The 22,214-nt window shown below is 36.5% G+C and overlaps 1 protein-coding gene across 5 annotated transcripts in view; it reads left to right on the top strand.

The window, feature by feature from the left end:
• The window catches only part of TTK (TTK protein kinase), a 41,837-nt gene extending 21,002 nt beyond the window's left edge, over window positions 1–20,835 (top strand). For 2 of the 5 annotated variants that reach the window (XM_060167582.1, XM_060167581.1), the window contains exons 12-22: window positions 1,438–1,571; window positions 2,932–3,058; window positions 6,497–6,589; window positions 10,011–10,168; window positions 10,299–10,450; window positions 11,831–11,955; window positions 13,522–13,602; window positions 16,642–16,818; window positions 17,326–17,410; window positions 17,712–17,809; window positions 19,518–20,835. In XM_060167582.1, the coding sequence (XP_060023565.1) occupies window positions 1,438–1,571; window positions 2,932–3,058; window positions 6,497–6,589; window positions 10,011–10,168; window positions 10,299–10,450; window positions 11,831–11,955; window positions 13,522–13,602; window positions 16,642–16,818; window positions 17,326–17,410; window positions 17,712–17,809; window positions 19,518–19,604 (1,317 nt within the window). In that variant the 3' untranslated portion in view covers window positions 19,605–20,835. Of the gene's footprint in view, window positions 1–1,434; window positions 1,572–2,931; window positions 3,059–6,496; window positions 6,590–10,010; window positions 10,169–10,298; window positions 10,451–11,830; window positions 11,956–13,521; window positions 13,603–16,641; window positions 16,819–17,325; window positions 17,411–17,711; window positions 17,810–19,517 lie in introns of those variants that run through there. The other 3 variants (XM_060167580.1, XR_009543788.1, XR_009543789.1) reach the window with 3 other exon arrangements.
• The last annotated feature ends 1,379 nt before the right edge of the window (window positions 20,836–22,214 follow it).

Raw genomic sequence — 22,214 nt, 5'->3', positions numbered from 1 at the left:
CCTGTCCTTTTGAGGCGCCTGCCTTCTGGATATGCTCTCCTGTCTTGCTCGTTGCCATCATCTCTGAACATCCTAGTGACTCCCCATCATTCTTTGAAAACATTAGGCTCTGGATCACTTCTTTCAGCTTCACCCCAACATCTATCATCACGTTTTGTTAGCTTCTCACCCCTATGTATCGCTAGTCCTACAGCTGGCCTCCAGATTCATAACTTCTTCCTCCCTCATGCCCATTTTCTTAATGTCACCTTAGCTACCCATTCCTATATTCTCAGTTCTGATCTCCAAAATCTCAAATGCAAACATCCCGGTCTATGAGTACAACCATTCCACTTACCTTGCTTAATAATCTTACTATCACAGATTCTTAATACCATCCTGACCACTAATCCAGATATATATATGAGGAAGTCTTAAAGGAAGTGGAAAATTTACCCAGGAAAAGAGATACAGTGGCCATGCTAGCTATCTTCAAAAACTCAAAGGATTGAAATGCAGAAAATAGTATAGATTTATCCACTGTGGATCTCCAGAGCATAATGTGGACCCAGTGGGTTGAAATTATAATATAGAAGCTGATGTAACCCAAATATCTGTGAATACTTGCTAACAGCTAAAGCTGTCCCCAAATTGAAGTAGAGGTAGTGAGCGCTCACTAATAGCGTTCAAGCAAAATGTGGTTTGCAGGAGTTGGCAAGCTTTTTCTGCAAAAGCCTAGTAAGCTTTGCAGGCCAGATGGTCACTGCTGCAACTCTTGAACTCTGTCATTATCTCATGAAAACAGCCACAGACAAGATGTAGGCAAATAGACATTGCTGTGTTCCAATAAAAGTTTATTTACAAAAACAAGCAGCAGGCCAGATTCAGCCAATCTCTACTGTAGAGGATGTTCATTATTGCTTTGGGATTTGTATGAGATAAATTCTACAAGCTCTATGTCTTTTACAAGGGAGAAAGAAGAACACTAGATAGGTATTTGCCATTTCAAATTTTGCTAAATAATTAATATTTGGTCATTTTCCCTCCAAACATAAAAGTAGGGAATGATTTTACTGATTAAAGAAAGACTAGTTTTCTGAAGCACAGAGTACTTACTTAGATTATAAAAGTTCAATGCTAGTGATAGTAGCCCTAATGGGAGAGGATATTAGATCCTGTTTTGTTAAACAATGCTGTGTACCTTCCCTCTACTTGTAGTCCCTTTGAGGAAAATATAACAGGCTTCAAAATTTAGAGTAAAAAAAAAAAAAAAAAATTAGAGTAAAAGAGCTGTACTAAAAAGTTATTGAAAGTCTGGAACACATACGTCTACCTATTTTAGCATGCTTTTGTATTTCATATGTTAATTTTCTTTTAGAAGTTATGTTTGTGAAACTGTTGAACAGGTGACTATTTTAAAAACCCGAAATCGTGATGTTTTTTATTTTGGTCTAGCAGAAACAAACCAGTTTTGAGCAACCTGCCCTTTCGGTTTCAAAGCAGTCGCCACCGATATCAACACCTAAATGGATTGACCCAAAATCTATTTGTAAGACACCCAGCAACAGTGTCTTGGATGATTACATGAGCTGGTAACTACTTTTCTTTGCTTGGTACAATAGAAATAACGTGGGCTTCGGGGCCAAACAGATCTGGAGGTGGATCCCGCTCTTTTACTTTAAAGACTTTCCAAATTCATATTATTTTTCTCAGCATCAGTTTTTTTATCTGTAAAAGGGGAGGGGAAGGTGGCTACGATATATTTTTAAGGATTGTAATGAAAGTCTCTGTCATATTGTAATCTGTACCTACTATATATACTCTATACTTTTTATACTTACCTATAGGCAGTACCTTTAAATACTCTAAGTATGCAAAACTTCTTGATAATCATGCATTGCCACATGGATAACTCTCTGTAACTGAGAGAGAGATTTTAAAGGTTAGCATTCTTAGAGCGGGTAAAGTGTGGATACATTACACGGCAAAGGAGGTGTTAACTGGAGTGTGCTGGTCTCTGCTGGTGGTGCAGCTCATATAGTTCTGGTGGTGTTCAAGACCGGAGCGGCGGGCAGTGAGGAATGAGTGAAGAAGTTGGTCGGTGTTGATTGACAGGAAACACAAGGGATATTGAAAAGCAAATCAATGGCATTTCTAAGAAAAGAAAGAAAGGGATGTGGCATATCCTATAACTAGGGGCTATATTTTTAATGTCTTAGAGGATAACGGAAATCCATGATGCCTTTTTCTTTTCATTTTCATAATGTAATCTTTGATCTTAATTAGAACTGGCCTTGGGGTTTTATAACCTAGTCTCTTTCCTACTTAATACAATTTTGCTATATATTACCTAATTTTATTATACTTAGAATATTTTAAAGAATGACAGCTAACTAAACAAGGTATATAGTTATTTCTTGCGAAACTATTTACTGTCAGCAAATACTTGTAGAATTCCTTTGTGCCAAGCACCGTTCTTGGTGTTGCGAATACAACAGTGGACCAGACAAGCAAAGCACGAACGTGAGCTGAGCTGCTTTATGCTCAAAGGCCAAACTCCTCTGATGTAATTGGCTTTCACATACTTGCAGGAGGCTGTGTAGAACGTTATTGTTAAGAAGCACTCATAACATCTGTGATCAGCCATAGGCTGAGATTTACCTTGGCTAAATTTTATAAAATAACCCCAACTCTATATTTTAAATGACATCTTATTTATTTTAATAAGGATTTCTTGTCTGGGGACAAAAAATTACTTTCAGAAAGAACTCCCCCCAAATGAAATTTCTGGTGATGGTGTCTCAAGGATAAATAATTCAGATGTACTAGGAAAACTCATTTGGATTCTGTTTGATGTAACACATGTAAATGTATATCCACCATACAAAATCCGAGTCAGAATCTTGTTTTCAAAGCTTTAATGTTTTAAATTTTGAAAAATACCTTTCCCAGTTTCAGGACTCCAGTTGTAAAGAACGACTTTCTACCTGCTTGTCAGTTGTCAACACCATATAGCCACCTTCCCTATTACCAGCAGCAACAGCAGCAAGTACCCGTTACTCCACTTCAAAATTTGCAGGTTTGATAAGCTTTATTTATAATGGTACATTTAAGGTATGATCAGTTTCAAAGGTTTTATTTTTGCAGGATCTAGTTTTTAAGAATGGTGTTAAAGACTTGTCCATTCTTAGTCCCATTAGGCAAAACTCTTTTCTGCTATTCTCATAAAGGTGCCTTATGACTTTGAGAGGTTAGTTATTGAAGAAGCTAATGAAGCTTTTTTCACTAACTAGCCCGAAGTATCTAGTTTGAGTAGCTAGATAAAATTTCTTCTGTAACCTAGGCTATTTTTTTTATTCTGTTTAACAATGTAAACCAGCTGTTAGTGAGCAGCTTCATTTCACTGGCTGTTTAATATACAAGTAAATTTTTAAGAATATCAGAATAGCAATATGAGATACTACTAGAATATATTATAAAGTAGTTATTATAAAGTATTGATAAGGTAAAAAATTTTTTGCTGGTAAGGTATTGCCATCTGGGAAAAAAATTATTTAGAGACTCTCTCGACATCAGTACTAAAATTTGTTTCTAATAACTATCTGAAAAGCAGCTTAATATTGGTAGAAAGAATAGGCTTTGAAGGGAGACTGCCTGTCCTTGACTCTCGGCCTCACTACTTACCAGCTATGTGACCTTTTACAAGTTAAATAAACTCTTGTGCTCATTTCATCATCTTTAAAATGGGGGTAATGAACCTATCTACCCCATAGGATGATTGTGAAGATTAAATTAGTTAATATATACGTAGTTCTTACAACAGAGCCTGGTGCTTAGTAAATAATAGAATTTAGCAGCAATTGTTTAAATAAAACAGCAAAAAAAACCCCAAATAAACCACAAGTGATTAACTAAACAAATCAAGAGATTAAAAAACTAGACGACAGAAAGTAGAACAATGGGTACCAGGGGCTAGAGGGAGAGAGGAATGGGGAGTTACTGTTTGAGGGGTGCAGGGTTTTTTCAGTATGAGATGATGAGAAGTCCTGGAGGTAGATGGTGGTAATGGTTGCACAACAGTGTGAATGTACTCAACCCCACTGAAGAGTATACTTAAAAATGGTTAAGACGTTACATTTTGTGTTATGTAAATTTTACCCTAATTTTAAAAATAATGGAATAAAAAATTTAGCCAACAGTAGAGTATACTCACTGTGGAAAGAGGTAATAGTGCTTTGAGGATTGACTCAGCAGTATAATAACTATAAAGGAGACAGAGCAGGTTGACCAGGTTTGCCCACACGTTCATTCAGAAAGCATTCATTGAGCTACTAGTCATGTAGTAGTAACTCAGCCTGTTTGAGCTGAACTCTGATTGACTCAGCAGTATAATAACTATAAAGGAGACAGAGCAGGATGACCAGGTTTGCCCACACGTTCATTCAAAAAGTATTCATTGAGCTACTAGTTATGTAGTAGTAGTTCAGCCTGTTTGAGCTGAACTCTGAAAGCCAAGCAGACATGACCGAGTGAAGGGTCGAGGAGCCTTCCAGAAGAGGCCAGTGTCGGGAGGAAACTAAAGGAGGCCAGAGTGTGGCTAGAGCTCCCCAAGGGGTAGGGGTGACCCTGAGGGTTCTGCTGGGCCCTTTAAGTTTTGCCCCAAGAGGGATATATAGGAAGCTGTGGCACAGGTTAGAGAAGGGAAGTGAAGTGACCTTAGACTAAGCGCCTTGCGGGATGTCCGGTGTAGGAAACTGAATGTCACATCGGCATTGAATCCGAAATAGGTCAGAATTACTTTATCTAATAACTTTCAGCAGCTAGGGGGAAAGACTATTGAAGGGCTTCCTTTCCTCTCAGAAATTTTCAGTTTAAGTAGGAGAGGAAGCTCCAAAAGCAAGAGAGGGGAGGGAGCAGTGAAGACTTGTGATGAAGTTACAACTCAATGACAAATAATGGGTACATGTTTCAAAGCCTAACACTTTCTTACAGAAAACATACTTCATGACTCAACAGTGTTGTTCAGCCCTAGATTAAAGAAATTAGAAACCGTATCTTTTATTTTTTTAACACCTTTATTGGAGTATAATTGCTTTACAATGTTGTATTAGTTTCCGCTGTATAACACAGTGAATCAGCTATATGTATACATACATCCCCATATCCCCTCCCTATCCCACCCCTCCAGGCGGTCATAAAGCACCGAGCTGATCTCCCTGTGCTCTGCGGCTGCTTCCCACTAGCTATCTATTTTACATTTGGTAGTGTATATATGTCCATGCCACTCTCTCACTTCGTCCCAGCTTCCCCTTCCCCCTCCCCGTGTCCTCAGGTCCATTCTCTATGTCTGCGTCTTTATTCCTGTCCTAAAATGGTTCATCAGAACCTTTTTTTTTTTTTAAGATTCCATATATATCTGTTAGCATATGGTATTTGTTTTTCTCTTTCTGACTTTCTTCACTCTGTATGACAGACTCTAGGACCATCCACCTCACTACAAATAACTCAATTTCATTTCTTTTTATGGCTGAGTAACATTCCATTGTATATATGTGCCACATCTTCTTTATCCATTCATCTGTCGATGGGCACTTAGGTTGCTTCCGTGTCCTGGCTATTGTGAATAGTGCTGCAGTGAACATTGGGGTACATACGTGACTGGTTTTGAATTATGAGAAGGCTTATCTTTTATGTCATGTAGAAGGAGAGCACGTGAGAAAGATTCTACCGTTTGGGCTGTAAAGCAGGACTTAGTTGAATTGAGGTTTATTCAGACCTTGTTTCAACTTGGTTAATCAGCTAATCAGGCACTCTCTGTGTCTCCAGCTTCCTTGTCAGCTCAGAGTAAGTCCTCACACACTCCGTCTGTTCAGAGCGTTTATAGGTCCACAGATGGTCTAGCATCAGGGAAGAGAGGGGAGGCGTGTTGTATATAGTACATCGGTTGAGAGTTTGCTGAGGCAGATGCTCAAGTTCAAAATAAGCCGCTTGTTGAATAGCACCCAGCATAAAGGGGGCATCACTAAAATCTGCATCTGTCTGATTGACTCTGGAACTCTTAGCACCTTAGCATGCTGCTTCCTTTATAATGTAGTGCTCCAGGAGAAAAAAATATATAGATAAAGTTGTGTGTTTATATATGTAAGTATGTAAGTAAAAAGGTTTGTGTAAGAAAAAAGAACAGGTAAGAAAGATGAAAAGCGATAGCTTGTGAGTTTGTGTGTTGGACATTAAGAGGGTTTTTTTCCCCCTTAAATTTTCTATTTATGTATTATGTTAAGAAGTAAAGGCAAGTTGGAAGGGGAGACTTTGGAACTTTGCCTATATATTAATTTAATAAGTTTATTTTTTTGACTAAAGTATGTAAATTGCTTCTTTAAAATATTGAAATATTGTGACATCTAATTAAGAGTTCAGATAATTTCAGAATTGGAAGCATTTCACTGTACTAAATGCAAGCTAGTTTCTCAGGCATGTTCTCTGAACATTTGAATCCTTATCTATTTTAATGATTTAGATTTCAGCATCCTCTTCAGCAAATGAATGCATTTCAGTTAACGGAAAAATGTATTCCATACTGAAGCAGCTAGGAAGTGGAGGTTCAAGTAAGGTAGGTATCCTGAATATTTAAGGAATGGATAAAAATATTTTAAACTTTCCTCTCTTTGTCTTTTTACCTTTTGAGGCCTTTTTTCTTAACTTCTAGGGGCCTGTATTTCCCTTGAGCCAAAAACTCCTTCTCATCCCCTTCTCCCATCCCTTCCCCCATCCCCTCCCCTCAACAAATGGCATATTTCTTTAGACCCACCTCTTAATTTCAGTTCCCTGCTCTTCCCTCCAATGTCCTATGATTCCATATTTCTTCTCTAAAAAACATTAACATTGACTTGGGGGTGGCAAATGACAGCTTCGTATTATCACCAGAGTCTTTCTAAAAGTGAGTCAGACTGTGATGTGAATAACTGCTATGCCTAGGATGATTCAGCAAGGTATTTGATTAATGGGTTTTGTTTTGTTCTGAGTTTTTCTTTTCAGAAACAGAATTTAGCAACACATGAATTTCTAGATTTGGAATAGATCATTTCCTAAATTTATCTGGGTTCTAAATGTATATGGTGCTAATTCTCTGGCTGGAAGGGATCTCAAAAGAGTTGTCTAAACCTCCCATCTTCAAGTCTTCTCATTTTGTTCACTTAAATCCACTTAAATCAGATTTTTACTTTTACCTTCATTATTCACCGAACAATTGTTATCAAAATCACTAATGACCTCCATGTTTTTGCCAAAACTAATTGTTAGCCTTGATTGTGGGTTACCTAGCAATTGGCACAGTTGATTTTTCTTTCCTCACTGAAGCTTTTTTTCCCACTCCGCCTCTTTCAGTGTTCCTCCTGGCCAGCGACCGTTCCTTCTCTGTTCTCCTCATATCCCTGATCTGAATGGTGCAGAGCCCCTGAGCTCAGTTCTCGGCTTTTCTTCTCTTTTCTTCTCTCTCTAAACTCGCTCGCTCCCTTGGTGTTCTCATCCAGTCTCGTGGTTTCATGTACCATGTACATGCTGACAATTCCCAAATCTGTATTTCCAGCTCAGACTTCTCCTTTGAATTCCGGGCTTACGTATCCAATTTGACTGCTCAGCGTCTCTTCTTGGGTGTCTATAGATACTTAAAACTTAATATGTCCCAAGCCTAACTGCTGCTTCATAGTCTTTCCCATTTCAGTAAATGGCAGCTTCATTCTTCCAGTTGCTGGGCCAAGCAGCCTGGAGTCGTCACTGACTGCACTGTCTCTCGACATTCACCCAGCCAATCATCAGTCTTACTGGTTCTACCTCAAAGTCTGTCCACAATCTGACTGTTCCTCACCACCTCCACTATTATCCCTTCGGCCAAAGTAGCTTCATCTTTTCACCTGAACTGTTACAGTCACCCTCTAACTAGTCTCGCTGACTCAGTCCTTGCTCTCCTGGCCTATTTTAGCATAAGAGTCGATTTTCCTCGATACCCTCACATCTTTGCTCTAGTGTCTTCTCAATCAGTGCTTCCTTGACCATGCTCTACAACCCCAACTCCTACCTTCCAGTTGCCAGCAAGCTCCGTTCCCCTCTCCTGCTTTATTTTTCTCTGTAGCTCATCTGCTAATACGCTCTGTAATTGACTTATTTGGTTTTGTTGTTTGTGTCCCCTTGCACCTGAATGTGAGTTCCATCAGCGTAGGGGTGTTTGTCTGATTTGCTCACCAATGTTTGCTCCGTTATCTAGAACAGTGGCTGGAAAAATAGCAAACACTGAAGTGTTTGTTGAATGAAAAGCCCTCCTCAGCTGTTTTGCTACTCTTAAGTTGTTAAGGATGATACATGAAACACAGCCTGTTTGGTTCATTTTAAGTTTTATTATAATTTTTTAAGCCAGCTGACAATAACTAGACTTGCTTAAGATGTCTTGTTAACTTACTATAAATAAGGTGTATACATTACCATGTTTAGCAGTTGTTCAATAATATTAATTTCTGTGTACATTTCCTTTGTTCTCTTCCTTGCCTTACATTTTAGGCATGGGAATAAAAGGACGATGGAATTGATTTTTACCAACATATTTATTTATTTAGTAGCATGTTTTCAGAAGATGTACAATAATCTTAACAGTGTTTTAAACATTTTTTCCTTGGAGGATAATGAAAATGTAAGCTTACTTAAGTCAAGGGCCAAGTGATAAAGCTATGACTGACCCATATTTTCTTAGTGCGATTGAATTATTATTTAATTATTATGACGGCGTTGACAAAATCATCACGCCTCAGGGAAAAGAGGGTAACATGCTTTATGAAACTAACATCGTTTATGCTGTCTATGCTAGAGTTTAGACAGTGACCAACTTATACCCTATTAAGAGCATTTAGAAAATTCATGGGGCTAGTGGGAGTGTTCAAAACACTAACCTTTCTAGTTCTTTCATTAACTTTCCATGAAACTGACAGATTCTAACTCTGACACTATAAGGCTGTTTACCTCACACAAAATGGCTTTCTGCTGTTTTAAAATTACTTTTCTTCCTTGCTACTTTCTGCTGCTTCTTGCCCTATCACTGTTTTATGCCCCTCCTCCTCTAATTTGCTTTCTGTGCAAGTGAAACTAGTAATACTTTGTTAGAGTTTTGTATTTAAAATGCAGGTAACTCAGCTGTACCTGACAGACTCTGCTTAACAGTGCACTTGAAATGCATGAACCTCATCTACACTTTGGCTCTTTTCTCACTTCTTGCCAGTATCTGCTGGATAGTCATGGTTAATGGCTTTTAAATAAATGATGTTTTACTTCAGTGGGTGCAGGGAGATAAATGAATGTAATTTTTCTTGCTTACACTAGCATTTTGTATCTGAATTCTTGCATTTTAGAAGCCCCATCCCTGTTGCACATTTGCTGAAAGTTAGCAGTGTTTTCGAAATGTACTATCTGCCTTATCAATATTGCTTATAAGTTGACTGTCATTATAGCCAGAGCAATTTGACCTGGACCTCAATATGCTGACAGGAACATCTTGTTCCTGTCAACTTGATTTTGAAAATTGGACCTGATCTACTTTTTACACCCGAGTATACTGATAGCTTACAATTAGTACCTATTTTAAAATATTCTCGACCACATGAATGAAACTGTCAACTCCAGGCACAATGGAATAAACACCATCTGTGCAATGAATTATCTTTATTACAGCCCTTAGTCTTCCTTAGCATTTTTTAATGTCTTTTTCTGGTTGCAACATCTAACAGAGTGTTATGAATGTATATGAAATTTAAATTACCTTTCTTATACGTAGATAGGGCAACTACCTATGCCCATTGTCATAGGTAGTTGAGAATGTACTGTTACTCTCCTAACATGCTTTTTTTCCTTCTATACTCAAAATAAGCCCAGACATTTTAAATTATTCACATCAATAATCCTTAATCTAAGATTTTATCTATTAATGTAGAAATATTGTGGCAGTATGTAAATAGTGTATTCTAACGTTTTTCATTTGTTCTACTCTATAGGTATTTCAGGTGTTGAATGGAAAGAAACAGATACATGCTATAAAGTATGTGAACTTAGAAGAAGCAGATAGCCAAACAATTGATAGTTACCGGAATGAAATTGCTTATCTGAATAAACTACAACAACACAGTGATAAAATCATCCGACTTTATGATTAGTAAGAATTTTTTTTAACTTAAAAAGAAGACTTTTTTTGGCTCTAATTCTTAAAATAAATACTTTGTAAATCTTAGTAGTATAACCTAACCATTTATGGTTTTGTTGTTTTTGTTTGTTTTTAATGGCAGTGAAATCACAGATCAGTACATCTACATGGTAATGGAATGTGGAAATATTGATCTTAATACTTGGCTTAAAAAGAAAAAATCCATCAATCCATGGGAACGCAAGAGTTACTGGAAAAATATGTTGGAGGCAGTTCACACGATTCATCAACATGGTATTTTAAAATCTCTTCGTATGTAAAATTAAAATATTCATTAGTAGTGCTATCTTAGAGAAATACACCTATAATTTTAAGGTATTGGTTATTGGCACCTTTAGGCTAGATAAACTAAATATTTGGAAGTTTAATAAAGATGAAGGGACAAAACGATTTCTTTAAAATGCTCTTAACAGGGACTTCCCTTGGGGCGCAGTGGTTGAGAATCACCTGCCAATGCAGGGGACATGGGTTCCATCCCTGGTCCGGGAAGATCCCACATGCTGCAGAACAACTGAGCCCGTGTGCCACAACTACTGAGTCCACACGCCGCAACTACTAAAACCCGTGCGCTCTAGGGCCCGTGCTCCGCAACAAGAGAAGCCGCCGCAATGAGAAGCCCGCGCACCTCAACAAAGAGTAGCCCCCTCTCGCGGCAACTAGAGAAAGCCCGCGCATAGCAACGAAGACCCAACACAGCCAAAAATAATTCATTAAAAAAAAAATGCTGTTAATGAGAGGATATAGTGCATGAACTCAAATCCCCACATCCATATAGTGCATAAACTCAAATCCCCACAAAGATACGAAATGTATCTTTGTCAGTATTAACATAGTCCATAATCCTGGGTCTCCAAATACTTGGATTATAGCAGATATGAGACTGGGGTTCAGGTATCCTAAAAGTCTGAGATTTTTTTTCACTTATTCTCCTAGTTGTTTTGTATTGTGTACCTTGTATGGGAGTTGGTTTTACTTTTTTTTTTTTAACTGTTCGCCCTACATTCTGGGTTGGCTTTCACCTTACTTGGCCTTGGTTCTTTTTATGGCTTCTTTGCCTTTACCTTTTCCTTATTTTAAATAACTGATAATGTAGGTAATTGTAAATCGTCTCCTTGTGTCTCCCGTCCTATAAGTTAAAAGATAATTCACCAGTGATGAAGATCAGGCTGTAGGGAAGGATATGTCAGGAGCATTAGGGTCCTACCACCTGGCAGTGTAATTTACAGTGCTCTCTCGTGGGCAGTGAATCACAGTGGTTGTTAAGAGCATAAACTCTGAAGCCAGACTGCCTGTGTTCAACTCATGACACTGTTACTTAGGCTGTGTGTCCTTGAACAGATTGCTTAAACTCTGCCTTAGTTTCCTCAGCTAAAAGTGGGGATAATAATAGTACTTAACCTCAGCATTGGTATGAGGGTTCAATGATTCAATACAAGCGACAAACTTCAAATAGTGCCTGGCACGTAGCAAGTGCTGTATGTTTGTAGTATACATTAAAAGTGAATATTTAATTTGATTGACTAATTAAAGGAATCAACTCAGCAGATTGTGAATTTTTTTTGTACTTAGGATGTTTAACATGGTCTAATATTATAATGAATTTTTATTTTGAAGGTATTGTTCACAGTGATCTGAAACCTGCTAACTTTCTGATAGTTGATGGAATGCTAAAGCTAATTGATTTTGGAATTGCAAACCAAATGCAACCAGATACAACAAGTATTGTTAAAGACTCTCAGGTAATGAATGGCTGGTTACCACACAGTAGAGTTCAATTCCTTTTCACCTTTGAAGTATTATTTTGCTAATGAGGATTTTATTTTTCCCTACTTCATTTTTCAAAGGATTTGAAGCCTTTTTACAAGAACAGATATTATAACTATAAAAAACAAATTAATCACATGATTAAGACAATTTTAGTATAGACAGTCAAGATCCGGTAGAAATATATCCAGCAATTTTGAATGATTTTCCTATAGCTGAGGTAGAGAAGCAGTAATACCTGCCTTGGAAATCATCTTGGTCATTATCTAAAATTCACTTGAAACTTTGTCTCAGTTTCCTGGTAGCAACCAAAGAGAGAATTGCAGTTTCATGTTTTTCATTGTCCATAAGGTAAAATTATTTCATTCTTCCAGAGAAGTAAAGCTTTCCCTATCACTTACATTTGGAAAAAAATTCTTAATTGGGCCTTCCTATTGGAAACACCACAATAAATATACTCAACTGCATTTTTATAATAGGATATGCAATAGCAATCTTAATAAATTTGTCCCCCTAAAAACTAGGTGATGACAACCAAAGAATGACTAAAAATAATCCTGCTTGGAGCCAAGACAGTGTGTTTCATGTATACAGATTGCTGACGTGGATCTTCCTTAATCCTAGCAGTAAAACTGGATTCTTTTAGGAGTAGATGGGCAGCATGCCCTTCAAACAATTCTATTTGACAATCACTTCTTTCTGTATCAAAAATATGGCTGAACATTTAGTTGTAAATCAGCTTGACGATATCGTCTATGGTAAGGCTCTAAAGTATAGGTATTCTGTGTTTGAAAGCAGAATCATTTTAGAATAAAATGAATGCAGTGTAAGGTTGGCATACTCCTGCTGTGGAAAATCTTGCATAATGCAGACACCCATGTCATCTCTATTTTGGACGTGGGCCCAGGGAGACAAAGCTAGATTTTTGGTTGGTTGTTTGGTTTATTTAAAAATGTGTTCTGGGTCTTCCCTGGTGGCCCAGTGGTTGAGAGTCCGGCTGCCGATGCAAGGGACACGGGTTCGTGCCCCGGTCCGGGAAGATCCCACGTGCCGCGAAGCGGCTGGGCCCGTGAGCCGTGGCCGCTGAGCCTGCGCGTCCGGAGCCTGTGCTCCGCGACGGGAGAGGCCACAACAGTGAGAGGCCCGCTTACCGCAAAAAAAATAAATAAAAATAAAAAAAATTAAAAAGTGTTCTGGGTCTATTCCAGCACAGAAATGAGCGATTGATCAATTCCTTCAAAGTTTATGGCCATTAATATAATTTTATCCTGGAAAGATTTATGGTTGCTGCCCACCATAAGAAATAGCTCAGCATTCTGTAAGGTGTCAATTATTTTTATTATGAATCTAATTTATTTTGCTGGAATTGTGAAGAAATTTATGTCTTAATATTTTTCTCAGTTATTAGAGTTTCTCAAATATATTAACTGAAACCTGTAACTCTCCAAGTTGCCAAAAATCTGGCATTCGTGTTTTAAAAAATCTAAAGCAGAATGAAGTATTTTCATTGATTTCTGTGTTTTCTGTGATTTGGCAAGTAGGTTGGTACAGTTAATTATATGCCACCAGAAGCAATCAAAGATATGTCTTCCTCAAGAGAAAATGGGAAATCCACATCGAAGGTACCGTAAGGTTATTTACATACCATTTCTCTGGCACAAATAGGGAATGGGCTAGTCTCTGAATGAACTTAACAGATAACTGAAAAGTTATTTCTTTAAGTTCTAAAACTTTTTAGGCCATTACAGAGACCTTGCTTTATTAAGCAAACTGTCATGGGATTCAGTTTCACTTTTCTTTATTGATTTGAGATTGTTCTTTTAATATTGTGCTTTTAATATGGTGATGCCTCACAGTGTGCTCCTGTAAGAAATGCACACAGGATGTGTTTTGAGTTTTAAAAATAAAGAAAAAAAATAAGACTAAATTAGCTCTGATACGGGCACCTTAAATTAAATAACAGTGAACTGATAACCTTTGTTTCCTTTCTGATTCTTAAATTTTATTTACTGTTTCTTCATTTGTTAATTTTCTGTTTCCAAGAACAACTCTAGTAGGTAATATTCCCAGGTGCCTTCCCACTTTTCTTATTTCACCACCTCTGTGAGCTTTTGTGTTAGCCTCGTTGGTGCCCCTTGCTGGGTCCATTCTGCCTGCCATGGTGCCTCTGGCTCCCAAGCTAATCCTTCTTTCTCTATACCAGTGTCTTCAAATGGATGCAAGCACACAACACTGTGCAGTACCTGCGTTCAAGTCATAGATCTGCCTCTTTATCAACTGTCTTTGTGACTGAACTTGCCTAGTTTCTTCATCTGCAAGTTAGGCTTGCACACAGTACCTATTTTAAAAGTAATTGAGGATTAAATGAGAAAGAATACAGAGCACTTAGTACATTGTCCAGCTTGAAACAATTGCTTAATAAATGTGCTTTCATTTACTAAATTATATTTTCCTTCCTAGGAAATTGTGGCTTCTAAATATCTTTTCAAATAGCTGGCATAAAATTATGCCAAATAGTCTCTCTTATAAAAATTCTTTTTATACCTCTTTAGCTTCTCCTTTTCTTTTAATACTTAGATTTGTCTTTCTCTTTTTCTTGATTAGACTTGCCAGGGTTTTGTTAATTTTAAAGAACCAGGTCTTCATTTCATTTATTAATTCTATTTTCATTTGTCTTCTAATTAGTTTCTGCTTTTATCTTTGTTATTTATATTCCCTTTAGGTTTCTCCCCCCAGCTTCTGCATTTAAATAATTGCTAATTTAATTTTAGTATTCTTCCTTATAATTAAAACATTAAAACTGAATTTTACTTTGCGTTTTACTTTAGCTGCTACTTCTAGGTTTTATGGTAGTGTTTCTTATTTTCATTAATTTCCAAAATTTCTAATTTCAGTTTTAAAATTGTTTCATTCTTTGTTACTTTAAAATAAAATTTACTTTGAACTGCATGTAGTGTTCAGATTCTTTTCAGTTATCAACTCAGTACTTAAATAGGTCGTATTGGTCAATCTCAACTAGTGATTCTGAATAGAAGATAAATTTTTATCCCAACATGGGAGGTAATCCTTGTTATGTAAGAGCTCAAAGCCCCTCCCAGTCTCCCTCTGTTCTCGAATTGCTTTCCGGTGAACAGGCTTGGCCATCTGGGGCTCCTGTTCTGAGGTCTGTTGGGCCCATTCATTACTCCTCTCTCCTCTCTGCTTCAAATGCCTCTACCACGCATGACCTGTGGCTGTGGGTAGTTTGTCTCCATTCACGTTCCGCTTTTATTGTAAATATTTTCCATATGTTTACGGTTTTGCTACCAGGCTGCTCTGTCTGTCTTATCTGGGGCTTTGGAGAGTTTGAAAACCACACGGCCACAGCCATTTTTCCAGAATCTGAAATTCTTTTTAATTCATGATTTAGTATTTAGAAATGGACTTATATTTCCAAGTGGTTAAATTGGAGGAAGAGGAGGTTATTTTTTTATTAATTTTCAGTTTTCTTTGTGTTCAGATAACGGGATCTATTCTGTCATGTTCTGAAAGGCATGTTTAAATCTGCCCTCCTTCAAAGAATTTAATACAATTTTTGCTTTATATAGTTCTATTAAATGTGGTTTCAGTGCATAGAAGTTCATAACTGTCATCTCTTCTTGGTTGATTGTACCTTTTATCACTGTAAAATGGCTTTCTCTCTTCTGTTAGAAGCATTTTGCCATGTTCTCTTTTTCTAATATTAATATTGCTGTCTCTGCTTTCGTTTCCTTTTTTTTTTCTTTCTTGCATTTGGTTATAGATGTCCATTTCTTTTTTCCTTGTACCTTTCTGTGTCATTTGGTTTAGATTAATCCTTTGTGTAGAGTATGTGGTTACATTTTGTTTTAATGCATATTGAGTATCTTTTAAAAGAGGAATTTAGCCATTCTCATTTATTATGCTCACTTCTGTGTTTGGTCTTAATCATGTTCTTTTAAAAGTCAAAAGCATAATTATGTTATAATATCACATTATTTCTAATGAGATTATTTAATACAAAGAACATTTAATAATAAGTAATATTTATTGAGTACTTACTATACCAGAAACTATTCTCTATGCTTACCCATATCTCATGGTTACATCATTTAAGGCCCATGACAACGTACTTTTGTTATTTCTGTTTTAGAGATGAGGAAACAGAGACAGGTAGAATTACTAGCTAGTGATAAGACCAGGATTCAAGCCCAGCCCAGCCCAGTCTGGCTCTATAGTTTGTGTTCTTAAGTTTAGGATAGCTCAACTTAAATAACCTTTTTAAAATCTATACATACTTATGAATTTACATAAAAACTTATTTTAATTCAGTAATTTTGGGGAAAACATGTAAATTTAAAATGTGCACTTAGGGTTTTTAGTTTTGTGTTTTCACAGGCTGACAAGAATGTCATATTTTGTTTCAGTTGAAATATTTTGATTATGAGTTTGTTGAAAGATTTAAACTGAAGTTCATTTCTTTTGATAAAATAACCAAGTGTAATCAAAACGAGAAGAGGATGTTTTGTCATGAACATAGTCTAATAGTTGGACATTTATTGAGATTTAGTTATGATTTTAAATATTAGGGTGTGTGTGTGTGTATAATATTTTAATTTTATGTTAAAATAACAGTAACTTCTTCTTTTTTTTTTTTAACTTAGATAAGCCCCAAAAGTGATGTTTGGTCCTTAGGTTGCATTTTGTACTATATGACTTACGGGAAAACACCGTTTCAGCATATCATTAATCAGATTTCTAAATTACATGCCATAATTGACCCTAATCATGAAATTGAATTTCCTGATATTCCAGAGAAAGATCTTCAAGATGTGTTAAAGGTAACATTAATAGTATATACATATAGAAAAGCTATATTTCATGTAGTACTTAATTGTTTACTTAAAGAAATAGCTGAGGGAGTTCTCTGGCTGTCCAGTGGTTAGGACTCAGCACTTTCACTGCCATGGCCCGGGTTCAATCCCTGGTCAGGGAACTAAGATCCCACAAGCCTCATGGCACACCCAGAAAAGAAAAAAGAAAGAAAAAGAAATAGTTGAAATGATTGGAATTATGTAACTGGCTTAGATATAACTCAGAGGTCTATTGAGAGGAATTGCTTACTGAGTTAGTTTTTAAAGATGTGTTAAGTTCACTGTGAAGGTTTTTAAAACTTATGAATACTTGGAGATTTTGCAAAAATGACGTGTAAAATAATTTTGTCATTTCTAAGTAGGCTCTCTAGAAAGCAACTTCTGTAATATGATGCAGTCTGGGAAAATACTGTATCAATATTGCATAAGAAAACTTGCTTTGTTTTTAAAAAATATTTATCTTTATTTTTATAGTGTTGCTTAATAAGGGACCCTAAACAGAGGATCTCCATTCCTGAGCTCCTGGCACATCCATATGTTCAGATTCAAACTCATCCAGGTACTTCTTTAAAAATAAGTTTATTACCAGATTGCTAATATAAACAGCCTTCTGGCTGCTCTCCTCCTGCCTGCCTCCTTCCTTAAGGATATTCCTTAATGCTAAATACTAAAATAAATGAGATCACCTTTCTCTACCTGCTGGCATTCATTTTACCTATCCTAGGTAAGGGGCTATGATCAGTGATAAGTTACAAGAATGCCCGTTATTGTGCTTTTAAACAGAATACATATTTATATATGAACTTATATTTTTCTTATTTGATACCAGTGTGCTATTGATTATATATATTATTTTACAGGGAACCAGATGGTTAAGGGAACCACTGAAGAAATGAAATATGTTCTGGGCCAACTTGTTGGCCTGAATTCTCCTAACTCCATTTTGAAAACTGCTAAAGTATGTCTATTCTTTGTCTACACTAATTTTAATCGTTTTGTATAATTTAGTGAGTTAGACACTTAAACAAGTAATGCAAAGGAAAGTTGGCCCAATCATCAGATCAGCTATGAAGTGTGTTTCTGTATTTAGATACTTAACATGTACTTTTTGACAAATATAGATTTATTTGATTTATATTCTTATTGTGCCGACAGCACAATTGAAAATGGATTGTCATATAGGGTGCATTGAAAAGACTGCTGTTGGGTCTCAACTGGAATAAATTCAATAAGGAATCTTAAATCAACACCATTTTTAACACAGCTTTTGAATTCATTTTTTTCTAGCCAACTTTATTTTTAAACCATCGTAGAGAAATCACAGTACTTGTCACATGTAATGACTTCTGTGAGGCTGTATATAGCAGTCAGTACATTTCTCAAAGCAAATGTCTCAAATCTTTTAGTCTCCCAATGCCTCTTTATATCTATACCATAATTTTTTGGATCTCACTGACATCAAACACCTAGTCATTTCCAGAACACTAGGTATGCTTATTGACTTTAGTTACTAGTTATATATATCAGTTATAACATTATTGTAAAATTATGGGAGCTTAAACTAAAATCACTGTTAGCTCTATGGATAGGGATAACACCAATCTAAGATGTTAAGAACTTGGATACAGTTTTGGAGGAATTTACTATATATTCACCATTATATTTGTATCCATATGATATAAGGTAAATTTTTTCTTAAATTTTCTCAAGTTCTGATAGCTAAATCAGTGGCTTTAGGAATTGAAATTGGACAAAATTTGTTCTGTAATTTTTCTCTATGTTTCATATCTCTATGTTTTGAATTTCTACCAGTGTATTGTTTAAAGCCTTCTATAAATAAAATTGAGGTGGGTTACCTTTATCACTAAGGTTATGTGTTCCTTGATGGCAAAGATACCTTTCATCTTCATAAATTAGATGTTGGCTTAGCCTTAAGTCCTTTACTAAATATATAGATTTTAATATAGCTAATTATACTTATTTGTATAGCAGTTGTATTTTTTTTTAAATGTCTTCCATTCTTTAGTTTAAATATCAGCTGAAAGTATATTTCCTGATGAGTGTATTTTACAGTATAGGAATTTATCTAAGACTGGCTTTATTTAAGAAAAAGTAAGGTATCTTGTAATAATCTATAATGAAAAAGCATATGAAAAACAATATATAGAGAGAGGGATAGATAGATACAGATACAGATATAGATATAATCTGAATCACTTTGCTGTACACCAGACACTAACACAATATTATAAATCAGCTGTACTTCAATTTTTAAAAAAAGTTTTGCTATGCAATATTGTACATCAACTATACTTCAATAAAAATAAACAATTTAAAAAGAGGTTTGTTGAAACAGAAAAGAAAAAGAAAAAGTAAGGGAGATTAAGAAGGCCTTGAGGATGCATATATATGCTTATAAATAGCTATGTTACATTTTTCTTACAGAAAGATTGATCTGCATTGCATTATCGCTGATTCTCAGGCCAAGCTAGCTGTTTAAAAATTTTTCATTATCTCCAATAGTGTATAAAATAATTTCCTAATTATAAGAACAAGGGAGAAATTTGTTACATATTAGAAGATGTGGAGTTAAACCTTTGTTAATCTGATACGGTAATACATTGAATTTTAAAAGTTATAAATCGGATGTGTGTTTTTAATTTCAGACTTTATATGAGCACTATAGTGGTGGTGAGAGTCATGATTCCTGTTCATCATCCAAGACTTTGGAAAAAAAATGGGGGAAAAAATGATTTGCACCTACTCATAAACTGTCAGGTATCACCTGTAAAATATATTGGACTGTTATACTCTTGATTCTGTGTGGAAATCTACTCCTGAAGACAACTTCACTCTGAAATGTCATTGGCAGAAAAATTCAGTGGATTATCCTCAAAAGAAAACTGTAAAAAACCACTAATGACACTGTATGTATTAAATTGTAGAATTGTTTTCTCTTTTGTGCTTCCCTGTAAATCTAATCTATTTGATATCATTTTCACACTTGGAATAGTGGGTGAAAAGTGGAAATATTTTCTGAAGAACTATGTAAATAGGCTTTGTATAGTATAAAATGACACTAAAATGTCAAAGTTGTAGAACTGTTTTCTTCAAGCAAATATATTGTTGGTGAGGCAACAGAATTCTTAATAAAAATGGATTAAGGGGAAACATGAGAGTAGACCTTAGTAAATTAACTTTGGGGGAAAAAAAATTCCAGAGTGTTCAAATTCTAAAATAGATTTCCAGTTGTTTTATGGCACTGATAATACTCCAGTATTTTAGGGCTTCACTTGGCTCTCTTAATTCTCCGTTTCATTCTTCATAGTATCTATTGTTTTGGGTGTTCAGAGTATCATGCTGGATTCTAAGATGTAGTCTGTATAGGGCATGACCTCAATTGTACGACTTGCTTGGTAATGAGTAATTACAAATGTGGTCCCAGAATTTCTGAGTCTGAATCGAACAGATTACTTAAGGATATTACCATGTAGTATTCTTTTCCCCAAATTTTTCTTTAGCTTTTAAAACAGTTTTAGAGTCTCAGCAAAATTGAGGGGAAGGTGCAGAGATTTCCCATTTAACCCCTGCCCCACACATGCACAGCCTCCCCCATTACCAACATCCCCACCAGAGTGATACTTTTGTTACATTTAAGGAACCTACATTGATGCACTGTAATAATCACCCGAAGTCTATAGTATACATATACCTAGTTCACTCTTGGTGGTGCATGTTCTAGGGATTTGGACAAATGTATAATAGCATGCATCTATCATTATACTATTGTAAAAATACTTTCAATGCCTGAAAATTCACTGTGCTCCACCTATTCATCCCTCCCCTACCCCCAACCCCTGGGAACCACTGATCTTTTTACTGTTTCCATAGTTTTGCCCTTTCTAGAATGTCATATAGCTGGAATTATACAGTACGTAGCCTTTCAGATTAGCTTCTTTCACTTAGCAATGTGCACTTAGTAACATGCACCTCCATGTCTTTTCATGGCTTGAGAGCTCATTTCTTTTTAGTGCCTAGTAGTATTCCATTGTCTGGATGGACCACAGTTTATCCATTCACCTCCTGAAGGACATCTTGGTTGCTTCCAGTTTTTGGCAATTATGAATAAAGCTGCTGTAAACATCTGTGTGCAGGGCTTTGTGTGGTGTTCAGCTTCAGAGGAGTTGACTACCATGGAGCATGACTGATGGATTATATGGTAAGAGTATGTGTAGTTCTGTAAGAAAGTGCCAAATGGTCTTGCACAGTGGCTGCGCCGTTGTGCATTGTCTCCCGCAGTGAGTGAGCGTTCCTGTTGCTCCACATCCTCGCCAGCACTTGGTGTTGTCAGTGTTCCAGATCTGGGTCACTCTAGTAGATGTGTTGTGGTATCTCATTGTTTTTTTTTTGTTGTTGTTTTTTTTGCAGTACGTGGGCCTCTCACTGTTGTGGCCTCCTCCGTTGCAGAGCACAGGCTCCGGAGGTGCAGGCTCAGCGGCCATGGCTTACGGGCCCAGCCGCTCCGCGGCATGTGGGATCTTCCCAGACCAGGGCACGAACCCGTGTCCCCTGCATCGGCAGGCGGACTCTCAACCACTGCGCCACCAGGGAAGCCCCCTCATTGTTGTTTTAATTTGCATTTCCCTGGTGACAGCTGATGTGTGGAGCATTGTTTCATATACTTACATGCCATCCACCTGATACCTTCTTAAGTGAGATCTTTGCTTCTTTGTCAAAGATCTGTTAACTATATTTATGGGGTTCTATTTCTGGGCCGTCCATTCTGTTCCATTGAACAATTTAGCTTTTCCTTCACCAATACCACGCTGTCTTGATTACTGTCACTTTACAGTAAGTCTTGAAGTCAGGTGGTGTCAATCCTCCAACTTTGTTCTTCTCCTTCAGTAGTGTGTTGGCTGTTCTGGGGGGGTTTGCCATTTCACATAGAGTTAAAATCTGTTGGTCAATATCCCCAAGTAACTTGCTGGAATTTTGATTGGGATTATATTGAATCCCAATTGTAGATCAAATTGGGAAGAACTGACATCTTGACAGTATGGAGTCTCCCTGTCCAAGAACATGGACTATTTCTCCATTTATTTAGTTCTTCCTTGATTTCATTCTTCAGAGTTTTGTAGTTTTCCCTATATAGACCTTGTACATACATTGTTAGATTTGTACATGAATATTTCATTTTGGGGGCTGCTAATGTAAATGGCATTGTGTTTTTCATTTCAAATTCCACTTCTTCTTTGCTGTTATATAGGAAAATGATTGACGTTTATATATTAACCTTGTATCCTGCAGTGTTGCTATAGTTGCTTATTTGTTCCAGGAGTGGTTTTATGGATTCTTTTGGATTT

The sequence above is a fragment of the Lagenorhynchus albirostris genome, chromosome 12 (genome assembly GCF_949774975.1).
Source record: "Lagenorhynchus albirostris chromosome 12, mLagAlb1.1, whole genome shotgun sequence".
NCBI classification, from domain to species: Eukaryota; Metazoa; Chordata; class Mammalia; order Artiodactyla; family Delphinidae; genus Lagenorhynchus; species Lagenorhynchus albirostris.
Note: the sequence above shows the minus strand (reverse complement) of the source record. Positions and strands in the feature narration are given on the sequence as shown.